Source organism: Sander lucioperca, chromosome 17 (genome assembly GCF_008315115.2).
Source record: "Sander lucioperca isolate FBNREF2018 chromosome 17, SLUC_FBN_1.2, whole genome shotgun sequence".
In the NCBI taxonomy this organism is placed as follows: Eukaryota; Metazoa; Chordata; class Actinopteri; order Perciformes; family Percidae; genus Sander; species Sander lucioperca.
Genome location: NC_050189.1, coordinates 15,364,136 through 15,385,254, shown reverse-complemented (window position 1 = coordinate 15,385,254; position 21,119 = coordinate 15,364,136). Strand labels below are relative to the sequence as shown.

At 40.8% G+C, this 21,119-nt stretch overlaps 3 protein-coding genes across 4 annotated transcripts; all 3 read right to left on the bottom strand.

Moving 5' to 3' along the window:
- Positions 1-420: 420 nt before the first annotated feature.
- Positions 421-3,949, bottom strand: LOC116042353 (L-selectin-like). Its single transcript, XM_031288512.2, has 5 exons — positions 3,904-3,949; positions 1,410-1,598; positions 800-1,144; positions 577-672; positions 421-485 (listed from the first exon to the last, which is right to left on the bottom strand). Exons 1-5 carry the CDS (start codon positions 3,947-3,949, stop codon positions 421-423), a joined length of 741 nt encoding a protein of 246 aa, XP_031144372.2.
- Positions 3,950-6,042: 2,093 nt separating this feature from the next.
- Positions 6,043-8,154, bottom strand: cskmt (citrate synthase lysine methyltransferase). Of its 2 annotated transcripts, none has more exons than XM_035994189.1 (2): positions 7,974-8,085; positions 6,043-7,068 (listed from the first exon to the last, which is right to left on the bottom strand). In XM_035994189.1, the coding sequence occupies exon 2, from the start codon at positions 7,049-7,051 to the stop codon at positions 6,392-6,394; it is 660 nt and encodes a 219-aa protein (XP_035850082.1). In that variant the 5' UTR covers positions 7,052-7,068; positions 7,974-8,085; the 3' UTR covers positions 6,043-6,391. The 2 variants fall into 2 exon arrangements, with proteins under 2 accessions (XP_035850082.1, XP_031144425.1); XM_031288565.2 differs by having other exon boundaries at positions 6,054-7,068; positions 7,880-8,154.
- Positions 8,155-8,729: 575 nt separating this feature from the next.
- Positions 8,730-20,812, bottom strand: LOC116042358 (ubiquitin thioesterase OTUB1). Its single transcript, XM_031288519.2, has 7 exons — positions 20,694-20,812; positions 16,476-16,537; positions 12,819-12,917; positions 12,520-12,638; positions 12,107-12,191; positions 11,326-11,520; positions 8,730-9,345 (listed from the first exon to the last, which is right to left on the bottom strand). The coding sequence occupies exons 1-7, from the start codon at positions 20,776-20,778 to the stop codon at positions 9,148-9,150; spliced, it is 843 nt and encodes a 280-aa protein (XP_031144379.1). The 5' UTR covers positions 20,779-20,812; the 3' UTR covers positions 8,730-9,147.
- Positions 20,813-21,119: the final 307 nt, after the last annotated feature.

Here is a 21,119-nt window from a genome sequence, read left to right as displayed (position 1 = left end):
AGGAGAAAATCAAAATAAATTGTATTACACATCACACACATTGTATCACACTAAATGAAAAAGAAAAGTGTTTTATGGCAGTCTACAGGACATGTTCACCGTTAACTGCAAGGTGTGTGTACCCTATTAGCAGATAGAGAATAAACCCTTCAACATGCGTTTCACGTAAACAGAAGTAAAATCAGATTTCAATTTCAGAGCTCAGTCGAAAAAAGCATAATAGTGTAATAGTACATTTGTAGACTAGAGCAATTCTTTTAATGGAATGCATAAGCTCAAACATATGTCTTATTCAGGAGAACCCTTCACCATGCGCTTCACGTAAACAGTCAGTCAAATCAGACTTCAATTTTTCAGAGCTCAGTTTTCTTTCTGAATTTCCTCTGTGAACTTTGTCCCTCCTTGTGGAAGACTTTCCCATCAGGCTGTTCTCTCCACTTCAGGGTGACTCCACTCATTCCATTCTTCTTCATCCTGTCCTGGAGCTGGGAAACACAAACGGTAGCCATTTTTGAAACATCAATCTAAATTATTTGTGAGAAAGTACAGCTTTTGTTCGGCCTGCTATCCACTCACCTTTTTTCAGGATGTCTGCTTTTACAGCAGGGTCATTCAGATCCAGAGAGGGGTCCCCTGGCTTCATCCTCAGTTTAATTGTCTGCCTCATGACTGCTGCTTTGACAAAGAGAAAAAAGAAGAAAGAAAAAAAAACCTTTGTGGTACTAAACTCATTAATTCAAATGAGCATGATGTAATGCATCAAATTGTCTCTTCCACTGAAGGACACTAAAGCACTCACCAGGCACGCTGTAGCAGACAAACGGTAATCTAGTCTCACAGGACGTTGTCTTCCATTTTCCTGTGCTCGGCAAAGCAAGAACGCAGGCCCTCGTCGATCCAATAGTGAATGGACCTGTGGACCAGTAGCTGAATGAGTAGCCACTCCCATCGGACCAATACAGGTTAGGGTCTCTGAACAATCCAATCCATGTCCAGCGTTTACTCTGCCCCAAGCTCAGGACCTTCTGGTTCTCAGAGTCGTTCCTCACAGTGGCCAGGTCTATGAAGTTCTCCCTGCAGTACCTCTGAGCGCTGGACCAATTCATTTTTTGACTCATGACAACATATTCAGGATTCAGCTGTGCTGGGGTCGTAAATTCACTTATTGAATTTCAAAACAATCTTCTCTAAGACTAAAATTGAAATATGCCTCAATATATCCTTACCTGTGTAACAGACAAATGGGTAAGCTATCATGCAACCATCATCCCACCACCCAGTGTTGTCAATTGACACACAGAACTGATCACCTGAATAAAAGTCTGGTTCATTGTCAGTACGATCTTGCCAGGTCCTATACTCAGTTCCATTCCCTCTGTAGCCGTCGGATCACCTCCAGTCGATCGTACTGTACAGGCCAATCCACACGTTAGAGCCAAAAGATGCAACGGTGCTGATGAGTTGGTTAATTTCTTCAGAGTTTCTAATGATGGCCAGGTCCGTGTATGTCTTTCTGCAGTAGGCCTGAGCTTCAGCCCAAGTCTTTTTAGCAGCAACATAGTGGTACTGATGCAGGAGGCACGTGGAGATCTCCCAGCCTGTGAGGGGGGAAAACACGTGTTTGTCAAAGGTTGTATCCATCTTTAAACCTGTGAGTGGTTCAAACTATCTTTTGGTTTGATGAATAATTGTGACATACAGCCAGCGGTGGAAGGAGTATTCAGATCCTTTACTTAAGTAAAAGTACTAACACGAGACTGTAAAAAAATAACTCCGTTACAAGTAAAAGTCCTGCATTGAAAATGTTACTTAAGTAAAAGTATGAAAGTATCATCAGGAAAATGTACTTGAAGTATTAAAAGTAAAAGTACTCAATGCAGAAAAAATCCTTGCATTTTAGAAACTGGAAACAATCCAAACTGTTCTGTCAATCAACTATGTGTTTAATCTGCTCATAATTTCAGCTTGACTTGTAGGCCGTTATATTGTTGGGTAGTTTAAAATAAAAAATCGTATTTTATAAACTACATGTTTTTTTGTGTGCAAAAAAGTAAAAAATAATTTGTAAAGTAACTAGTAACTAAAGCTGTAGTGGAGTAAAAAGTACAAGATTTCTCGTCATTATTCATTCATTCGTCTAAATGTGCTTATTGTCATTCTCTGATAGGACGAGGCCTATTACCTGTAGCAGCTGACTGACTTGAGTGTGAACACGTTTCAGTGACTTAATAGACAGACACTGTACGGAGTAAGCCCGATTTTAGCCTTGAATGGATCGCCCCTGACTAATTGTAGAATCAGGACAAATTTGTGCCAGATCAGCTGTCGTTTGGGATACTTTACTTAGGTGTGATTCCTACTTTACTACAGTTCAGAGGAGAATATTGTTCTTGTTACTCCACTACATTCATCTGAAAGCTACAACTACTTGTTACTTTTCAGGTTGAGATTGTACATAAAAACACGTGTTAAACTTATAAAAACACATTATTTAGGATTTCACCAGTGGTTCTCTATGGCCTGTGGCCCTAACAAAAAAAAGCTTGGGGTCCGTTGTCACGTTCCAGGTTGTTATCGATGTATTATAACAATCAATTAATTATGAAAAAATAATAATACCATCTTGCTGATGATTTATGTCTACTTAATGCAGGACTTTTACTTGTAATGGCGTATTTTCACATTGCTTTTAGCAGAATATTTCTACACAAAAAGTCTCCATCAGGGCCGAAAGAAAGTAAATCAATATATTTCAAATACTTTTTCAAACTAACCATTGAATTTGTGAGGACAACACATTTTATTCATTTCAGTCCTAGCGTATTATACAATAAAAAGCAGTCAGACAGCAACTATATTAAAGAATTCACTGACCTGAGAGATACAAGACAACCAGCCAGACCCATTCCATCATGATGCTGCTCTGTGGACTGTACAGTATGGCTCAGTGTACAGTATGGCACTAAAATAAAAGGATATTTGACAGGCAAATCTACTGAAAGTCAACACTAGCTCCTTTTTCTTACTTTGTTACAAAATGTAAATGTCAAATGCTATCTTTACACAATGCAAAGTGATGGAGGACTTCATGGAAATGTTGACATGGGTAGTGACGTTGATGTTATAGTACAGTATTCAGTGTAACCGAATAGGGACACAATCCTCAGTCCCTCAAAAATATGTTTATGGAGCTATTACATTAGACAAATCAAGTGGATTTCTCCTAAATTACAGTCTTCAAAATTCCCCTTTTTTGTTATTATCCTTCCACTACATCTCACGCTGCCCTCGGAAACAAAGAGAGGGGATTTTGTACAAGAAGATTGTAACTTTTGAAAATATCCACTTAGTAATTCAGACTGCTAACGCCTGAAGTTATTTTCAGATCCATGTATTCACAACAAGGACAAAGGACTTTGTCCACCATCACTTCTATTGGAAATGCTTTAGGAGTGGATCACTGTATGGTCTATATTAATAATAGGAGGAATGATTAAATCAAGCAAAACCTCTCACACCTGGATGAAAAAATTGTAAACTTATCTGCTAAGTGTTTTTCAAATATTTAAACATTGTTTCACCTTTTATTTCCCCTCTACATCTCTCTATATATAATCTCTCTCACCTTGTGTATCCAATAAAATAGTGCGACAGATTCTACACCTTTTTTTCTACCAGTTGTTAAATTCCTGCTGCAGTAGTCAGTGTGCAGTTAGGTGCAACAACTCTTTGTGTACATTTCCAGTCCTCTGAACGGGAACCCACTAGAATACATTATGATGGCTCAGTCAGATGGTTTCCCTTACCATTTCTCATTTACAAGTATAACAGTGACACGTTGTTTCTTATCATTGTTTAAGCGTTGCTTTAGCGTCAGTCCTGTTAGCTTTGTCGTAACGTTGCCTTCCTCCGACAGAAGGATGTGGACTGTGCCCCCTCCCGCTGCCATGCTTCCCTACTGTGCAGCTACGTGTGCCTGAACTGCACTTTGTTTGGACTAAACGCATGACTGCATTGCACTTGCACTTTACATACTGTGCTGCTATTCTGCACAAGCTGCTACTCTCCACTGCACTGTAATACTCTGTGCCCAAGCTCCTCTTATATGTCTATATGCTGTATTTTATGTGATTTTATTCTATTTATTTCCTTGTTTTATACTGACACAAGCTGGGGGAACAATATTTCATTTTTTTGTATGTACGGAAGTACACATGAAAATGACAATAAAGTAAATCTTGAATCTTGAATCTTTAAGGGACAGAGAGCCCAGGGCATCGACTCACCTATTGACTATAGCATCAAGACTCTTGTGGGAGCTCAAAATTTAATTATATGTGTCAATTATTATAAATAATAATTATAGAGGCATCACTACTCAAAATAGAGCGCATGGCTCAAGCATAAAAACATTAAGAAAAGAGATAGGTCTACAGCTGAGAAGAGAGATGCGTATCCTCATCATGCCTCATCATGGCATGCTGGATGAGACAGTCTGCTGCCAATAGATGGCAGTGGATAAAAGTAATAACCATACCTAGAGATTGGCATGGGGTACTTTCCATAAGATCATCTCTCAATGCAAATCAAAGCAGTTATTAGGCCAGTTAGGCCGGTTACACACTGGATGCGTCGCGCGAGCGTGTCAGCCGCGTGGCGTGTCCGTTTTTATTTCGGCTCCCATGTTAACAGGTTAGAGCTTGATGCGTGAGACGCGCGTCTCGAGCCGCGCCTGAGACGCGTGCCTGCTAGAAATAGAACCGACGCCTATTTTTCACGCGAGACGCGAGCGTGTTGGAAGCGTTTCCATGCAAAATATAATAGGAAAATATGTTTATATGTCATTTAGACACGAATGCATATTAATAAATGACATCTTGATGTTTAAAAGTCTCTAGGTGGTGTGTAACCGGCCTTACACACTGGATGCGTCGGCAGATTCAAACTCCGAAAAATGGGTAAGTGGGCTGTCTGTTTAAAACAACTTTGTGTAGCTGGACCGTCACTCAGAACACACACTACGTTGTTATTGTAGCCTATTCTACCCTTTATATATATATAGGCTTGTTCGACGTATGGGGAGAGAGTTGTTAAACTTAAAATAAATATATAGCCTACTGATTTGATTAAGTAAGGCAACGTCGGCAGTATTGACTGCAAAATATGTTACAGAATATTTCGTTCTGTATGACAGGTGCTATATTTGAAAATCTTTTCTCTGAAATTTTTTATTACATTTATATCTACATTGATGTCAAAACCTAGAGACTTTCAAACATCAAGATGTCATTTATTAATATGCATTCGTGTCTAAATGACATATAAACATATTTTCCTATTCTATTTTGCATGGAAACGCTTCCAACACGCTCGCGTCTCGCGCGAAAAATAGGCGTCGGTTCTATTTCTAGCATACACGCGTCTCAGGCGCGGCTCGATATGCGCGTCTTGCGCGCGGCTCACGCAGGCAGTGTGTAACCGGCCTTAGGCTAACCGACATAAAACCATGCCAATCTCTAGGTATGATGAAGGGTATGTGATGATGTGGGGCTATTTTAATTCCAAAGGCCAAGGGAACTTTATCAGGATGCATAGTATCCTGGATCCATGAAATAACTGGCCTTTAAAAATAAAAATCTGCCTGCCTCTATGGGAATTTAACATAGGGGTGTACTTACTTATGCCCCCTGTATTTTAAGGAAGAACATTTATTTATTTACGATACATTATTCATTTACAAAGAAAATTGGTGTCCTTAAAGGCTGGATTTTTCCTCATATTTTTAATTAAGGCATTACGATCAATTTCCAACAGATGATTTTTTTTATTCCTTTTTTTAGTCAACTATAGCATGGGTGTATTCACTTATGCTAAGCACTGTATGTGTTTTAAATGTATAATTGTATTACACCACAGGTACACTGTAGTCACACATTGCCACAGCAATGGAGTATGGTCTGGCTATCTGTTCAGGGATAGGGGGAAAAAAAACGCTCTGGCTTGTTTGCCAGATTTTTTTTTACCATCATGTTAAAAAATATACTTATTTAACATTATGACCGTCCAGATTAGGGATCGACCAATACTGGTTTTTCTCGATAGCGATTATTAGTAGTTAATAAAACCGATAACCGATATCTGGAACCGATGTGCATATACAGTGAAAATGAAAGTCCAAATTAAGATTCTGGAACGTTACAAAATCCTACACAAAACTTTGTTTGGATGCTTTAAGCAATTATTTAATAAATTAGAAACTTTCAACATAATACACAGTCAGATAGTGTTATGGGCGGGACATTAGGTCAGACTTAGTGATACAGATAATCTGCAAACTGCCAAAAAAACAGGCCGATAATTGGTGTATCCCTAGTCCAGATGTAGAAAGTTGCTATGCAATAGGGCGAGGAGTCACTTGGTAGCAGTAGTACGACATTCCCCTTAGCTCCCCAACCTCCTGCACCCCAACATCTGCTGCCATCACCCCCGGCTCCTGGGCCTCCGTCTCCAGCCACAGCAGCCTGGCATCAGGGTCCTCATCGGAGAACTGGAGCACAGATCCTGAGCTCCGCAGCACCTTCAAACACTGCTTCAGCACCAGACTGGCCTTCCCTCTCCCTTCCTTAGACCTCAACAAGGCGTCTGTGGTGCCCTTATCAACTATAAGGTCCACACTGTTACAGCCATAGTGCCTGTGAAGCTGTGTGCAGTCCAGCTCTACAAACTCAAGCTGAGAACAAAGATTGTGAGGCTGAATGGCTTTGGCTCGGACGTGTTCCTGCATTAGTCGCACAGCTATGGGAGAAATGTCTGCACAAGTGACCTGGACCGGGTGGGCTGAGTGTCTGAAAATACAGGGCCCTAGAGCAGAAGTGCCACAGCCCATATCCAGGACTTGGAGCAGAGCATCTGGGTGGGACTCGGTCTGCAAGAGAGGCATAATGAAGTCCCGGACAGCATCGAAGCCAAAGAACCACTCAAAGTTTTTGAAGGTGGTTGTCTTGTTGCTGCTCTCAGCGTAGAAGCGGTCCCAGGTTGCTTTCTTATCCATGTTTTCAATCAGTTCAGCTAGGCAGAAACACAGATGGGATTATACTGCGAAAGTTAATAAGTGAACATTAGCTGTAAAACATAAGAGACATAAAACTAACCTTAGTGACTGCATGGTTCTGTCATATATTGAGGGATTTTATGCCAAACTTTATTTAAAATGTCAATTTAAAGTGTCCTTTCTTCTAACCTTTCCTTAGGTCCTTAGAAGCCACTACTGAATTCTGCATGACGAAAATCTACCACGCTGAGAAACCTTAATTGATTCTATGCTCATGGGAAATAATTAAAGCAGCATACACTCAGTTGCCAGTTTATTAGGTAAACAGAGCTAAAACTGTCCTGGAATATATGATATCCTACCATTTGTGAAGAGGATAATGTCAGTTTTTTGTTGTTTAAACTGTTTTAGAGATGTGTTGATGTATCATGTGTTGTGTTAAATACTGCATTCGTTTTAGCTTTGTGTAACGTTAGCTAACATACTGGCAAATAGCTAAGTGCACAACTTTGGAGAAGTGCTAACGCTATTGATGGTACGTATCCAAATTAGAGCTCTTGAATGAATTTGTAACCTATATAGTGTCAATTAACACAAACTTGCTGACGTTAAGTAAAATGAACACTTCCTGAATCAGATACTTATTATTGTTATTCAACTTCTCAAACATAACGTTGTAGCTGACCCACTGTAACGTTAGTTGGCTAACTAGCTAGCTTATTGACTGCAGTGGCACTGCCATGTGTTACTTGCTGTTACACCATACAGAAACATTTCAGTTCATTAAAATATCTAAAAATAAGAAAATACAATTTGATTTGAACGCACTTGTAAGAGAGTGATGCCGTACAGAAGCTGCAACTAGTCTCCTGCCTGACAATGTCAGCGACTTTGCTAACAGAGACATTTTCTCTTCAGCGACCTTGCGTCTTGTCTTCTTCACTCTTGCCCAACGGAGGAGCTCACTCTGCCCAAATGTCCTGGTACCAACAGCCCACGAAAACGGTGACGAGACAGCATCTCCCGTTGTTGTACACGACGATCTTTGATTAGGTCGTGCCGCAATGACGCGACTGCGCATGTGTAAATTCGGGTGTAAACAAAGTGCACGCACATAACAAAAAACAGCTGTTCTCCTGCAGTCATTTCAGTACACAGTGTTTTACATCCTTGCTGTAATATGTATGCGTGTAAAGAAAACTATGCATTCGATTGAGTATGTCAGCACTGTGATTACCAAGTAACCAATCAAGTTTTTTAGGTGGATGTCATTCCTGGTAGTGGCTCCTACAGTTACAAAAATGTATCACTGTCAATATATAACAACATTTATATTTTTGCCTCACAAAACAGTTTTTTTTTATACCAAGGAGTGTTATGAAAATGCTTGATAATCAATGGCAGAATACTATCTTCCTGATAAATTGTCATTCAAACAGCAAAAAATGTGTAACAATTACTGGTTCAGCTTCTCACATGTGGAAATGTTCTGTCTCAGTGCAAATTGCATACAATTGGGTTTTCAGCTGTTGGTCGGACAAAAAGCTAACCGATGGTGTCCCCTTGGGCTCACAGAAATTGTAATTTTCCTCAACAACAAAAAAAGAAGTGATTAATTGGTAATCTAATCACGTGTCGTAGCCCTAAATTCAACCTGAAGAAATAATGAGACAAGAAATAAGATGTAAATCCCTTTAATAAAACTCAATGAAACGCAGTGTAACAAAGGAAAAGAATCCAACATAAAGCAAGTAGATAACATTTACAACCACAAAAAAAAGAAAAAAAAAAACCTGTACAACTCTAAATGCCTGGAGTCACTTCTATTTCTTCCAAAGATTTTTTTTTTATTAACCATTTTGTGATGACTGAGGATAAACTTGGGAGTTTTGGGACGAGTGGGGTAAGGGAGGCATGTCATGTGATTTTATCTTTTATTTTTAACTTTTTTTTTTCAAATACATACGTGTGATCTCATACACAGAATGTATGCTTCATCAACGTTGCTGCTGAAGTTATTTTTTTGTTTTTTTTTCAACCCCCAGTGCTGTAGCGTACAGCAGGAGGAGAATGAGGCGGGGCTGTGGCCGGGAGTGTTATTTGTACAAGATGTCGTAATGGCCAGGTCTATAGAGGAGGAAGATGCGCGGGTCGCCGCCTTCAGGGAAGACGTGGTGATTGACTGTTCCTCCCTCTCCTCTATCCATGTACTCCACCAGGATGGATACGTTCAGGGCCTGGGCCAATGCGATGATGTGGATGTGGTCACTTTCTTTAGACATAGGCTCTACCTCCTTAAAAGAAAAAACAGAAATAAACAAGCTCATTACGTGTGTGTCTTTCTACAGAACTTAAATGGATATTGAACATTGTGATCATGTGTTTTTTTTATTGTTATTCACCCAAGAATGGCTGACTGTATACTTTTTTTTCATATTATGCTCATTTTCAGGTTCATAATTGTATTTAGAGGTTATATCAGAATAGGTTTACATGGTTACATTTTCAAAAACCAACATATTTGTGTTTTATTGCACATTGCTGCAGCTCCTCTTTTCACCCTGTGTGTTGAGCTCTCTGTTTTAGCTACAGAGTGAGACATCTCACTTCTGTTCCATCTTTGTTGGGAGTTACACATGCGCAGTACCTAGGTAAGACTACTAGCCAGTCAGAAGCAGAGTATGAGGGCGTGCCATGCTAGCAGCTAGGCGAGCATTATAACGTGTGTTACAAAGTGACGCACGTTTGTCACGAAAGTAAAGGCTGGACTACAATAGAGCTGTTTGGAGCAGTTGGTGAACAGTGTTTTCTGTTGGAGATGGTAAATTCCTTTTAGCGTTGTGCCGATGGACGATATCATCGTCCGTCGCGATGGCTGGCCGACATCACGATGGACAGCCACCATCGTGATGCCACGCCCCCCACCCTGTCAGACACACACTAATCCTAGTCGCGGGCGCTGAACGGGAAATTGACAAGTGTGTCGGTCTTTTAAACTAGCAAAGACACTTGCGTCGGGCTTTGCGCTGTGCTGCGCAGGGTGCAAGATAGGGCCCCTTAAGTGGAAGCTACTTTTTCCCCCTTACGTGCAACCTATTTGTGAAAAAGACCATCACTTTGAGCAGACTGGATTGGCTGCCGTGATACATTCTCTCTCTCTCCCTGTCAGTTGTAGCTCGCTCTACCTGCTAGTGGACACAGCGGTCTCGAGCGAGAAGGCTATCACACTTTCCTTTCTCCCCTCATTGGACTAAGTTTGTGGACACTACTGTGTGCCTGCATCAATAAGTCTGATGTCCTGTAGGTACGGGGCGATGTTATACAGGATTTATGAATGTACGTTAGCAACAGTAGGCTAATTGACGAGGGTGCTATTTTATGTGTGAGCTAATATTGCGCATCTGTTCATGTGCGCTGCAAGAGTTGTTTCTGTTTAATGACTGCGTTATTCAGTGCAAACATAACCGAGAATGTAGTTTAATCTCAGTAATGATGGTATATTAGGTTATTACTGTCGCTCTGTTGAAGGCAAACGTCCCACTGTACTGTCGTTTCGCAGATCACGGACATCTGATTGACTTTACTGCCGAAAGTAGGTCAAGTTGTAAAAAAACTGCCGCCACCAGCAGGGCAGCATAGCCATGTAATACTGTCTATTTCCAGAGGGCATTTAAATGTATGTCTGATCGTTTCTATGTTACCTGTTAGCCCATAGTAGTAGAAAAAAATATTTACGTAAAGAGATATAGTAAAATAAAAAGTGCTTACATCCCTCGCCCCTTGGGGAAAAAGCCAAAAAGCATAATATGAACACTTTAAGGCTACATTGTGTAAGAATTTCTCCCATCTAGCGGTGAAGACAACTTCACCGCTAGATGGGAGAAATGACAACCAACTGAATATTACTTTCTAGCCGCATTGTAACTCCTACGGTGGCCATATGGCAAGATTAACATGGCTTCCAGTACGAGTATCAGCGCCATCATTATTCTGTATATTGTACAAGGTTAATAGTGTAAGGCAACGTTTACAGCATAGGCTACATATTGCTCCTCGTGAGCAGTCAGAGATCAGTTGATGCGACAGAGGTGCGAGGGAGAAGGTCGGACTCAAAATGAAAAAAGGGATCGTGTTGCTGTGCTGTGTGTTGTTCATTCATTCGACGATTTCCTGCATGTCTTCCCCCTCTCTCTCCCCTTTCATATCTAGCTGTTCTTTCCATTAAAGGCTGAAATGCCCAAAAAAAATCTTTAAAAAAATAAATAAAAGCCCACCTGCTGACAGAACTCCTTGACGGAGCGTCCTCCCTCTATGAAGTGCTGAAAGAAGCCATACTCTCGCTGCAGGTAGCCCGAGGTGAGCAGCCGCAGGTACACCACCACGTAGTCCGACACGTTCTGGTCGTTGAAGGAGTTCAGTAGCTCCTGGAGGCGCGGATGCTTCTCACACAGCTCGATCAGGTCCATGAACTTGGGAGGAGAGACATTATTTACATCATTAGATTTATTAGTGCGTGTCCAGCTTGCCAAATTACAGTCCGACTGGCCAAATCTAGAGCGCCTGTCGGCTCCAGCTGACCAAATGCATCGTGTAATTTGGCAGATGACCACTCAAGAGTTGGCACGGCAACTTAATGATGCAAATTACGGGCAACGGCATCACACACTTAATCCAACAGGATACAAGATATACTGGACTTACTGCGAGACTCTTTACATCTTTTATTTGCTTACTTTTATTTCCTACTGAACGCTGTTCACTTCAAGAAACTAAATATTCTCAAACCAGTGTTTGATACAGTATTAGGGGACCACTAAGGTCTATATAAAAGAGACTTCAGATACAGTATTAGGGGACCACTAAGGTCTATATAAAAGAGACTTCAGATACAGTATTAGGGTACCACTAAGGCCTATATAAAAGCCTCCAAAGAGCAGCATGTCATAGGACTGTGAACCCTGCATACTATATGCTACTTCAGTATCTAAGGAAAAATGTCTGCATTTAGGTTTGTCAGTTAGCAATTTATGTATTTTACTTGAACACGAAACTCACAGTATTGTGAAAGTCTTCAATGGTAAACTCAGTGAAGCCCTCGTTAACCAGTTCCAGTTTACTTTTAGTTGCCACTGCTTTGAACCTGAAGAGACAAAAAAAAAACATGTAATCAATAACCCTGAGCATATTACGACCGCCACAGTGTTTGTTAGATTTCAAGTGCAATGGAAAAATACTGTGCAGACAGGAAAAACTGACAGAGCACTGTACACACAAAAGAACGCCTAATTGTTATGGGACTCTAAACATAATTGCATAGCTATGTACCGTTTCTGCACGTGACACGAGTTGTACAAAACTATACAAAATAAAACGTATTAAATCGTTGCAGCCATGAGAAGACAAAATCGAAGATCCAAGGCGAGTCTAAAGGCTGATACAGCACAAACGGCACCCACTGCGACACTCACTTCTGCAGTTCTTTGCTGTCATCTAGCAGCGACTCGAGATGCGCGAAGCCGAAGGCTCTGTAGAAGCAGTTCCCATCTGGTCGCGTCTTACGGATGTACGAGTATTTTTTGTGTAGGTCCTGCAACAAAACGAGAAAGAAATTACGCAAAATCAAACTGCAAACATTGTATTTTGAGTGTGTAGGCAACGTACAGTTTGGTTTTGTGGCTCTGGATGAAATGACACCCTGGACTGTGGAGGAAATGCACCCTGACAGGGGTGGCAGTAACCGAACACCAGTTAGTGTGGTTGGACTGACCTTGATCTTGAGCTGATAAACCGTGTCATCCTCGGCGTACTCCCTCTGTAGCACCGCCAGGTCCTGTCTGTCCGACACTAAAGGGTTACTGTTGGCTATCTAGATACCCCCAAAAAAACAAAACACGCACTGTAAGAAACTTCACTCATGGAGGACTCTGTCCTGACTCTTGACCAGCTGTGGGCTGTGCTTCTAGTCTGAACAAAGACTACAATATAAGGCCGTTACACACCAACCAGACGGCTGACCGTCGGCAGAAAAGGCAGTTGGACTGATCAGTCTCCCCGAGTTGGTCAAAAAAGTGCCTCGGAACTAGGCCTGCACGATATTGGAAAAAACTTACATTGCGATATTTTTTTTCCCCTGCGATATATATTGCGATATGAAAAAAAGACTAATTTTTACAAGAGGACATAAATAGCCCTATTTAGAAATACTAAATCATTCTCAACTACTGGGGTGATTTTGTAGGGGAGTGCATCTACAAAGAAAATAAAAATAAAAAAGGAAATTTTCTTATGTGAACCTCTTTGTTGAACTTTAATGCTTTACAAAAACCAAAGCAAGTAAGCGCTGTGATTACTCTTCTGAAGTGATTTTGGAGAGGGGAATTAGGAAGAAATACACTGGTTGACTGACATGACACCATTGTACTCATATAATATCAATCCAGGCTAAAGTGAATGATATTAATAATGCATGCATGTTGCTTCCTCTAAACTTCAGGTTGTGGTCGACTAGCGGGGCCTGCTTTGGTTGTTTGATAAATTGATTAAAATTGATCATGATTGTTGGTTTGCTGTGCATGCAGAGCCTGCATGTCACACTCTTGCAACAAACTGTGTATCCAAGAGCACTTAAACCAGTGGAAATGACTAGAGGTCGACCGATTCATCGGTTTTGCCGATTAATCGGCACCGATAGTTGATTGGTGGAACTATCGTTAATCGGCAAAAATCCATACCGATAGTTTTTCCTGGTTGCGTCCGTTGCTGGAGCGGCCTCCAGGGTCTGCTGGCATCAGGCATTACAGAGGCGAAATAAAAACTATCACTGATGCCTTGTGTTGTTTATTTTCGACACAATTTGTTGAATAGATGTTGCATTAGTAGAGAAAGAACAGCACAACAGTATGTTTGTTTGCTTTCGAGGCTGAGATGACGCTAAACATTAATAGTAGGCTAACTTACCTCAAGCGGTTAAAACAATGACAAAAATAAACGCAAGTCCGACCCAAATGTCAGAATCAGAACCCTAAAGGATCGTCCATGATCCCAAACGGCACCTCTGATTCATATTTAGATCATTTAATAACAGTTAAACGTAGAGACTTACTGATGGCTGCAGCTAAAAGCTAACGAGTTAGCCGTCACGGGGGTGTCTTTAGTGTCTTTCTAGCCTTTACAGGTGATTTTCTATCCAGCCTGGAACTTGTGCCTTTTTTCGGGGTTGTTGAGCATTAAATCCAAACTGTTACATCCAAGATTTATCCACTTGATGTCCATAATTCATCACGTCTTCGGTCATTTCTGCCGCTAACTCCGTGCTACCCATAGACAGTAGGTGCTACCGACAAGGGAATCTCCCATGATGCCTTTGTTTATGTTTTCAACCAATGGGAAGGCAGGTCCGTCACACATTACGCCTTATATGGGCATCCAAGCGAGAACAAAGAGTATAAAGTGGGAAAGATAGATCCCTCCAGGTCAGAGATCGTCTGTTACCGTTCTAAACCGTTCTACAGAGAAGAATGGCGTCACTGTTTTGAGATTTGGCATACATTTGGGCATTTTTTGCAGAAATGTAAATAGTTTGTCCTTTATATCAATTATAATGCTCATTATGTTTATTTTTGCACTGGATGACTCCAAATATGTAGGAGAACTGTTTTAGACAACACACATGCTTGTGTAGCATTGCTGTGGGTGTAATATCAATAAATATGACATTATTATTTTGATTATTGGCAAAAGCGTCTGGACTTTTTTTTGAAACAATGTATGTATTTTGTCAACTGTATAAGTTATAAATACTATCGGTCGATTAATCGGTTATCGGCAAATACGGCCCAACCTAGCTATCGGTATCGGTAAAATCCACTATCGGTCGACCTCTAGAAATGACGTCATATCAGAAACAGACTGCTGTTGTAGATTAGTGTTACGTTTCCAGCGTCGCAGCTCCGAACCATAATGTTAGTTGGGACAGACGCCATGTTTCTTTAGGCTAACTATGTTAGCTTTAGCCTGGCTGGTAGCAGCTTTCTGCGGTGAAAAATGGCCGGGATATGTCGTGATTACGTTGCATTAATCAGGTGATTTAGTTTGTCTTTGCAGCAAACATAAAACACTGACTGCTGTAGCTTCACTACCCATGGAAAAGCATGTGCATCACTGTGTCAGCGGCAGCGGCCGCTTACGGTACTTTTCTACACACGGGAGAGCCTCACTTCCCATAACAACCAACCCCCCCACCCGTCGGACTAATGTTACGTCACATGACCACCTGTCTTAAAGGGGAAGGGTTGGCCGGTAACAATCAAAAGAAAAAGGAGAACGGTGAAAGTTTACTTTTTTATCAAGCAGCAAAGAAGTTGTAGCGTCAACATCGCAACGTTCTGCGATGTGACTATAGCGCATGCGCACATCGTGATGTAGACGATGAAACAAAATATCGTGCAGCCCTACTCGGAACATACCAAAGCGACGAGACGTAATACGTCTCCATAACAGCAGGCGGCGCTAATCTGTATTGTCGCCCAAAAAAATGAAAACCGGCAGCTGATTGGACGAACGCGTCACGTGGGTCTGGCTGCTGCTTCCGGATTTTTCAAACCGGCCATTAATGGCGACTCATTCAGAATACGATCTCATATTGTACTAAAATAGTTCACCGAAACGTGTTTCTGAAAACATTTTAAGCAAGAAATAGGCCACGCAGTTGCTGAATCTGTCTTTATTTCAGATCAACAAAGGTCAGTTTAAAAGATTTTCGTCAGCTTGCCATTTCCGGGTGAGTCCCGACTGCCCTGTCTCCGACTGAGCACGTCAGGTCGGCCAAAATGAAGGCCGACAGCTCCTCCGACGGACGACGGCACAGAACACACTGAACAGACTCGAGTCACTGACCTCGCCAGACTGTCCGATGGAAGATTATCGGCCCGGTGTGTAGCTGCCTATAGACTAAAAACATTAGCTATGCATTATGTTTGTATTGCAAAATAACTTTTTTTTTTATCAATAGGTCATGGCTGCTCTTAACAGGTCAAGGAAGGGCTGTTCGATTATGGGGAAAAAAATTAATCATAATGACAATTTGTTTTGGTCAATATTGAAATCACGATTATTTAACACAATTACTAAAGTGTCGATTAATTGCACAGCCCCAGGTGGAGGTCAACGTTACTGATTACTGGGAAACTTTGAAAGGTTGTACTCAAATTATTTTTTAGCATTTTCATAAAACACGGTCATGAAAAACAAAAAGTAAATTAAATAAAAGGCTGTCATGCGACAGCTGCATAAGAAGGGTTCACATGTACACGTCAGCCGTCTTTTCTGGATGTTCAACTCTATAAAACTTGATTGGAATCTGGAAACCTTTTGATCCTGTTGTTCCTCAAAAAAATAAAAAAAAAATAAAAACGGGATTTCATACCTCCTGCTGAATTCTGTCCTGTTGAGCGATTATGGCCTCATCGTATGCGAGGCAGTTCACTCCTGTGAGAGAAGGGAGACAGATGAGTTAGGCTTCAGGAGAAACTTCTCCAAAAGAAAAAGACATACTTTGTTAATCACCAAGGGGAAATAACATTTTTGTCACTCAGGTATTACACACATTCAAAAAAACAGAGGCCTGAAACACACACACACACAAAAAGGATGTAAACATGGATTAAATAGAGAGAAAAGGCACCCAACCCCTAACTGCTTGGGGCACCTTTCTAGAGGTCGACCGATTAATCGGCCGATTTTTGGCATTTTTTTACATAATCGGCATCGGCCAATATCAAGCCGATTAATAAGCAGGCGCATCTGCGGGCAGCCTAGTGTTAAAAACACGAATAGGCGACATTTTTTACAGCGCACCCAGACCAGCTGCCTCCAGTCCCTCCCCTCGTGAATTCTTGCGCAGTGTGTCCAAGCCCCCAGGAAGAGCGCCGAGTCTAAAAGCCACCATGGGCTTAGCAGATAACGGTGGTACTGCACCCCATGGCCCAGAAAGACTTTTCACATAGACTTTGCATGGCGAAAGAAACGTCTATATTTCAGCGGATAATTTGTTTCTGGGTATATCAACTTACCACCCGAACACTGAAAGGGTCCTTGTTTAAAACGTTACGTTTTTAACATTTTTAACATTCACTAGAAGCGAATCCAGAATTATTAAATTTGGCATGATGAACGCGCATAGTGGACGCGAGCAGAGCCGCGGAACTGCGCCCGCCCGCTCACATGACTGTTCTCCCGAGCTCATGTAGCTAGCTGTAATAATGGATATAGCTAATGGTTGTAGTTCACCATGTGTTCTATTAATACGTCCATGGTGTTATCTTATGAAGTCATGATACATCCCAGGGATGTATGTAGCTGCTGTAAAGCCTGTTAGCTACGTGGATGTAACGTCATTAGCGTTTCCCAAACTGGCGGGCTATCGGCTAGCTAGCTAGTTGCTAACATCAGGGGTAGCTAGCATGGCTGTATTAAGATCTATAGCTACATAGCTAACTATATGCCTACATAACGTTACTACAGACATAGTGATTACATCGCCTTGGTTCTCTCTTATGATACATCCGAGGGCTGTATGCTGTAAAGCTTGTAACGTGGATGAGAGCTGAAGCCATGGATGAGCTTTGTTCACGAAACTGCAGGCTAACTGCTAGCTAGTAGCACAACATAATTATTAAATCTCCTTGGTTGTCTAGCTAAATACATCTATCGTTTATTTAGCTAAGCATGTAAACGATAGGGAACAACGAAAACAGTGTTTAACGTTAGTGAATATTTTAGACAATGAAACAGCGAGTTCATGAGTTCGCCACTTGTAAGAGACACGACAGAGAAGCACGAACGCGCATGTTGCTACCGGTTGCTACGACAACGCAAACAAATTGTTGCTAGTGCGCATGCCCATCGTGAGCCAACCAGCGTTATGGGCCAACAATGCGGAAGAGCCGAGCTCCATGATTGCTTTATGTGCTTTTGAGCACTCTCATTGGAACGTACGGGGCTTCCCGCCGAACACTGTATCCAGTTCTCTTAATACATCCATGAGTGTGTCTCGCACAGCCACTTCAGGTTCAGACGCTACCGTTAGTAGTAGCATGTTGCTGGTGTTCTTGACTTGGGATTAACTGTACTAATAAAACCGTACAAAACACCGCGGCCACACCGCTGTGGAAGCTCACCGAATGTCATTTATCAGAGTCTGGTTGTTACCCCTGTCCGTGGCAGTCTCATCCACTCCTATAATGGAGCTAACTGGAGCTAGTTAACCGCTAACGGAACTAACCGCTAACGGAGCTAATCGTTGCTAATCGTTGCTAACAGAGCCTTCAGTTCTCCGTGCCTGTATCCATTAACTGCATCTATGGACTCGAGCACGAATAAAACCCTTAATTTTATTAAATTGGCTGTATTAAATTACAACTAAGAGTTGCTTTAATGACAGAAATGTGCTCAGATAAGATCCTAATGAGGTCAACAGGACATGTAACAGTAGGACCCCCAAAACACAGATAAAACACTTCAACAAATGAACAATGATCTAACAAACTATGAAGGACTAAAAATGACAGAAGGAAAAATATATAAACAAATATATAAATATATAAATAAATATATAAATAAATGTATAAATACATATAGAAATGCATAAATAAATAATGTAAAAATACAGAAATAGCCATTTATATTACCAAAATGTATTTATTTTCACTATATTTCTGCATTTATTTATTTATTTCTACTTTTATTTATTTATTTTCCTTCTGTCATTTTTAGTCCTTCATAACAAACAAGGTGAACAAGAACTGACTTTAGATAGCCCTAGTCTTATGTGATTCAACAGGAGTTAGGAGGAAATAGTGTTGAGATTAATAACATGTCACTTTCTGTGAAGCTTGCAGATTTTTATTCTCAGAAATTTAATAAATGCTGCTAAGTGCACTAAACTTTATTTTTTCATTGAAAGGTTTATTTGACAAAGTTTATTTTCTTCTTACCTGTTTCGTTTATTTAATATATTTTTCATAAATTATTTACACAATATACAGTAGGCATATGTTTTTACATTATACATTTTTAATTGAAGTATACAAGTGTAGATTGGTGAAGTGTTCAATAAATGTTTTTGTTGAGAAATTCTGTGTATATTAGTGTTACATTTTATCTTTCAAATAGAGGTTTAAAAACAAGCACATATCAGCCAAATATCGGCCAAAATAAATCGGCAGCATTAACCATTGGCTGACCCTGATTTCTAAAGATCGGCATCGGCCAGAGAAAAACCATATCGGTCGACCTCTACACCTTTCCATGCGAGAGTGATAGGCCACAATGATGGCAGAAATTTTATTTGGCATTTGGATTTAAAAATCAGACCAGGGCCAGTGTTTATGAAGAATATCGGAATTAGGGGTGCAAGATATATCGACTCAATATCGTTTTTGCAATATCACGTTGTGCAATATCATTATCGAAAATGTACTCAAAAGTATGCAATATTCCGTGTATTTTGTGAGGTGCGCATAGACAGCGAAAGAAACGAGAAGTGTGAGGACAGTAAGAGAGCGCGAACTGCGAAGCACGTCATTTTGATAGTCTATTAATCTATTTTGATGTGCTTTCAACTTTTGTGTTTTCATATGTTTGAGAATCTCAGAATGAATATCGATATCGCAATATTCACGCTCAATATCGCAATATCACAATTTGTCAATATCGGGCAACCCTAATCAGAATGTAAAATTGGTCAGGTTCAAATTTGAGTGAAGACATAGCTACAAACGTGGTGTAGTGATACAATGTTGGAAGATCAGCGCTGCAGATTTACAAATGCAAACTGCAGAAAACTACACTAAGGATGATGTTGCTAAATCTAAGAAATTATTTTAGCTGAATAAAGTCAGGAGTGCAAGTTTACACAAAACCTAACCTGCTTTACAACTAGCAAAAACAATGATGTAGCAGCTTCAAGCATACACAGGCATTGTAAAGTGTGTGCATGCAGGTGTTATATTATCTTGTGACATCCATGCACCTGCAACACGTTTTGGCGATTTTTTAAACACAGATTGGGAACCATCATCGTTTAAAAATGCAATAATGTGATAAAGAAGACAAAAATAAAAAGCATTCACGAAGACATTTTCTCTTCCCGTTTTCGCCATATACCACCATAAAGCAACCACATAAGCATTCAGTCATAGTCAGCACGTAACATAAAAACAAGTTAATCCACAACACCAGCTAACGTCAGTCAACTTGGCTAGCTCGATCTGTGCGAAAACAAAACAAATTCTAGTCACGATACATATACTTGTTTTAGCTACAAAAAAGGTGGCGCCCTATCTTTTATATTAAGCATACACTTTCAACGTTTCCTTAAGTCAAAAACTATAGGAATGTCACTTGCTGTTGCCCTGTCAGTAACTAAACAAGCGTTTTCTCTTTGTGTAGCAATGGCAGCTAGCTAACGTTAGCCAACAAGCTCTGGCCTGTCTCCCCCTCATCGCTGCATGTCAACCGACTTTATCACGGAGAGGGCAGCGGCTGAAACGCCGACGGGCACTCGTGTGGATGTGGGCTTAACTTGTAAGAGAAATGACCGCGCTGTTTGTTGGATATTTTGTATTGTAAAGGTTTCTCTCACCCTCCCCCTCTGCCTGTGATGATTCCTGCTGCTCCTCCGCCATCTTAGCTATCGAGAGCTGTTTCCTCCTTCTGCATGACCTCATTCATTACACACTTCCGGCGAGTCTTTAAATTTCTTTATTTTGTGTTTGTTTGTTTGTTTGTTTTATTTTATTAAAACAACAGTGGTAGACATTTGCATGTCAAGGATCCTATAAATAAAATGGGGTTTCAACCAAACTACCAAAATAGTCTTGTTTAGGCTATATATAGGCTACTGTAGGCTACATTCTCCCATTGTGATAGAGCTAAAGTGGACCAACCCCGGCCCAAGGATAACCCTCCACCCTGACATCCAAACCCTGCCTCAGTTTCATAGGAGGTCCCTGGACTGAGCCAGGGCTGGATTACCATTTACCAACCACACAAAGTGGGCAACTGACTT

Coding starts and splice junctions, on each gene's coding strand:
- LOC116042353 (XM_031288512.2), bottom strand. CDS start 3,949: ATGGCAGCGGGAGGGGGCACAGTCCACATCCTTCTGTCGGAGGAAG. Junction 673..799: donor TGTCTGCTACAGCGTGCCTG/GTGAGTGCTTTA, acceptor TTGTCAAAGCAG/CAGTCATGAGGCAGACAATT. Junction 486..576: donor AGCAGACATCCTGAAAAAAG/GTGAGTGGATAG, acceptor TGTGTTTCCCAG/CTCCAGGACAGGATGAAGAA.
- cskmt (XM_031288565.2), bottom strand. CDS start 8,132: ATGCGCAGTCGCGTCATTGCGGCACGACCTAATCAAAGATCGTCGTGT. Junction 7,069..7,879: donor ACGGCATCACTCTCTTACAA/GTGCGTTCAAAT, acceptor GTTTCTGCCTAG/CTGAACTGATTGAAAACATG.
- LOC116042358 (XM_031288519.2), bottom strand. CDS start 20,778: ATGAGGTCATGCAGAAGGAGGAAACAGCTCTCGATAGCTAAGATGGCG. Junction 16,538..20,693: donor ATCACAGGCAGAGGGGGAGG/GTGAGAGAAACC, acceptor CTTCTCTCACAG/GAGTGAACTGCCTCGCATAC. Junction 9,346..11,325: donor TCAAGGAGTTCTGTCAGCAG/GTGGGCTTTTAT, acceptor TTTTCTTTTAAG/GAGGTAGAGCCTATGTCTAA.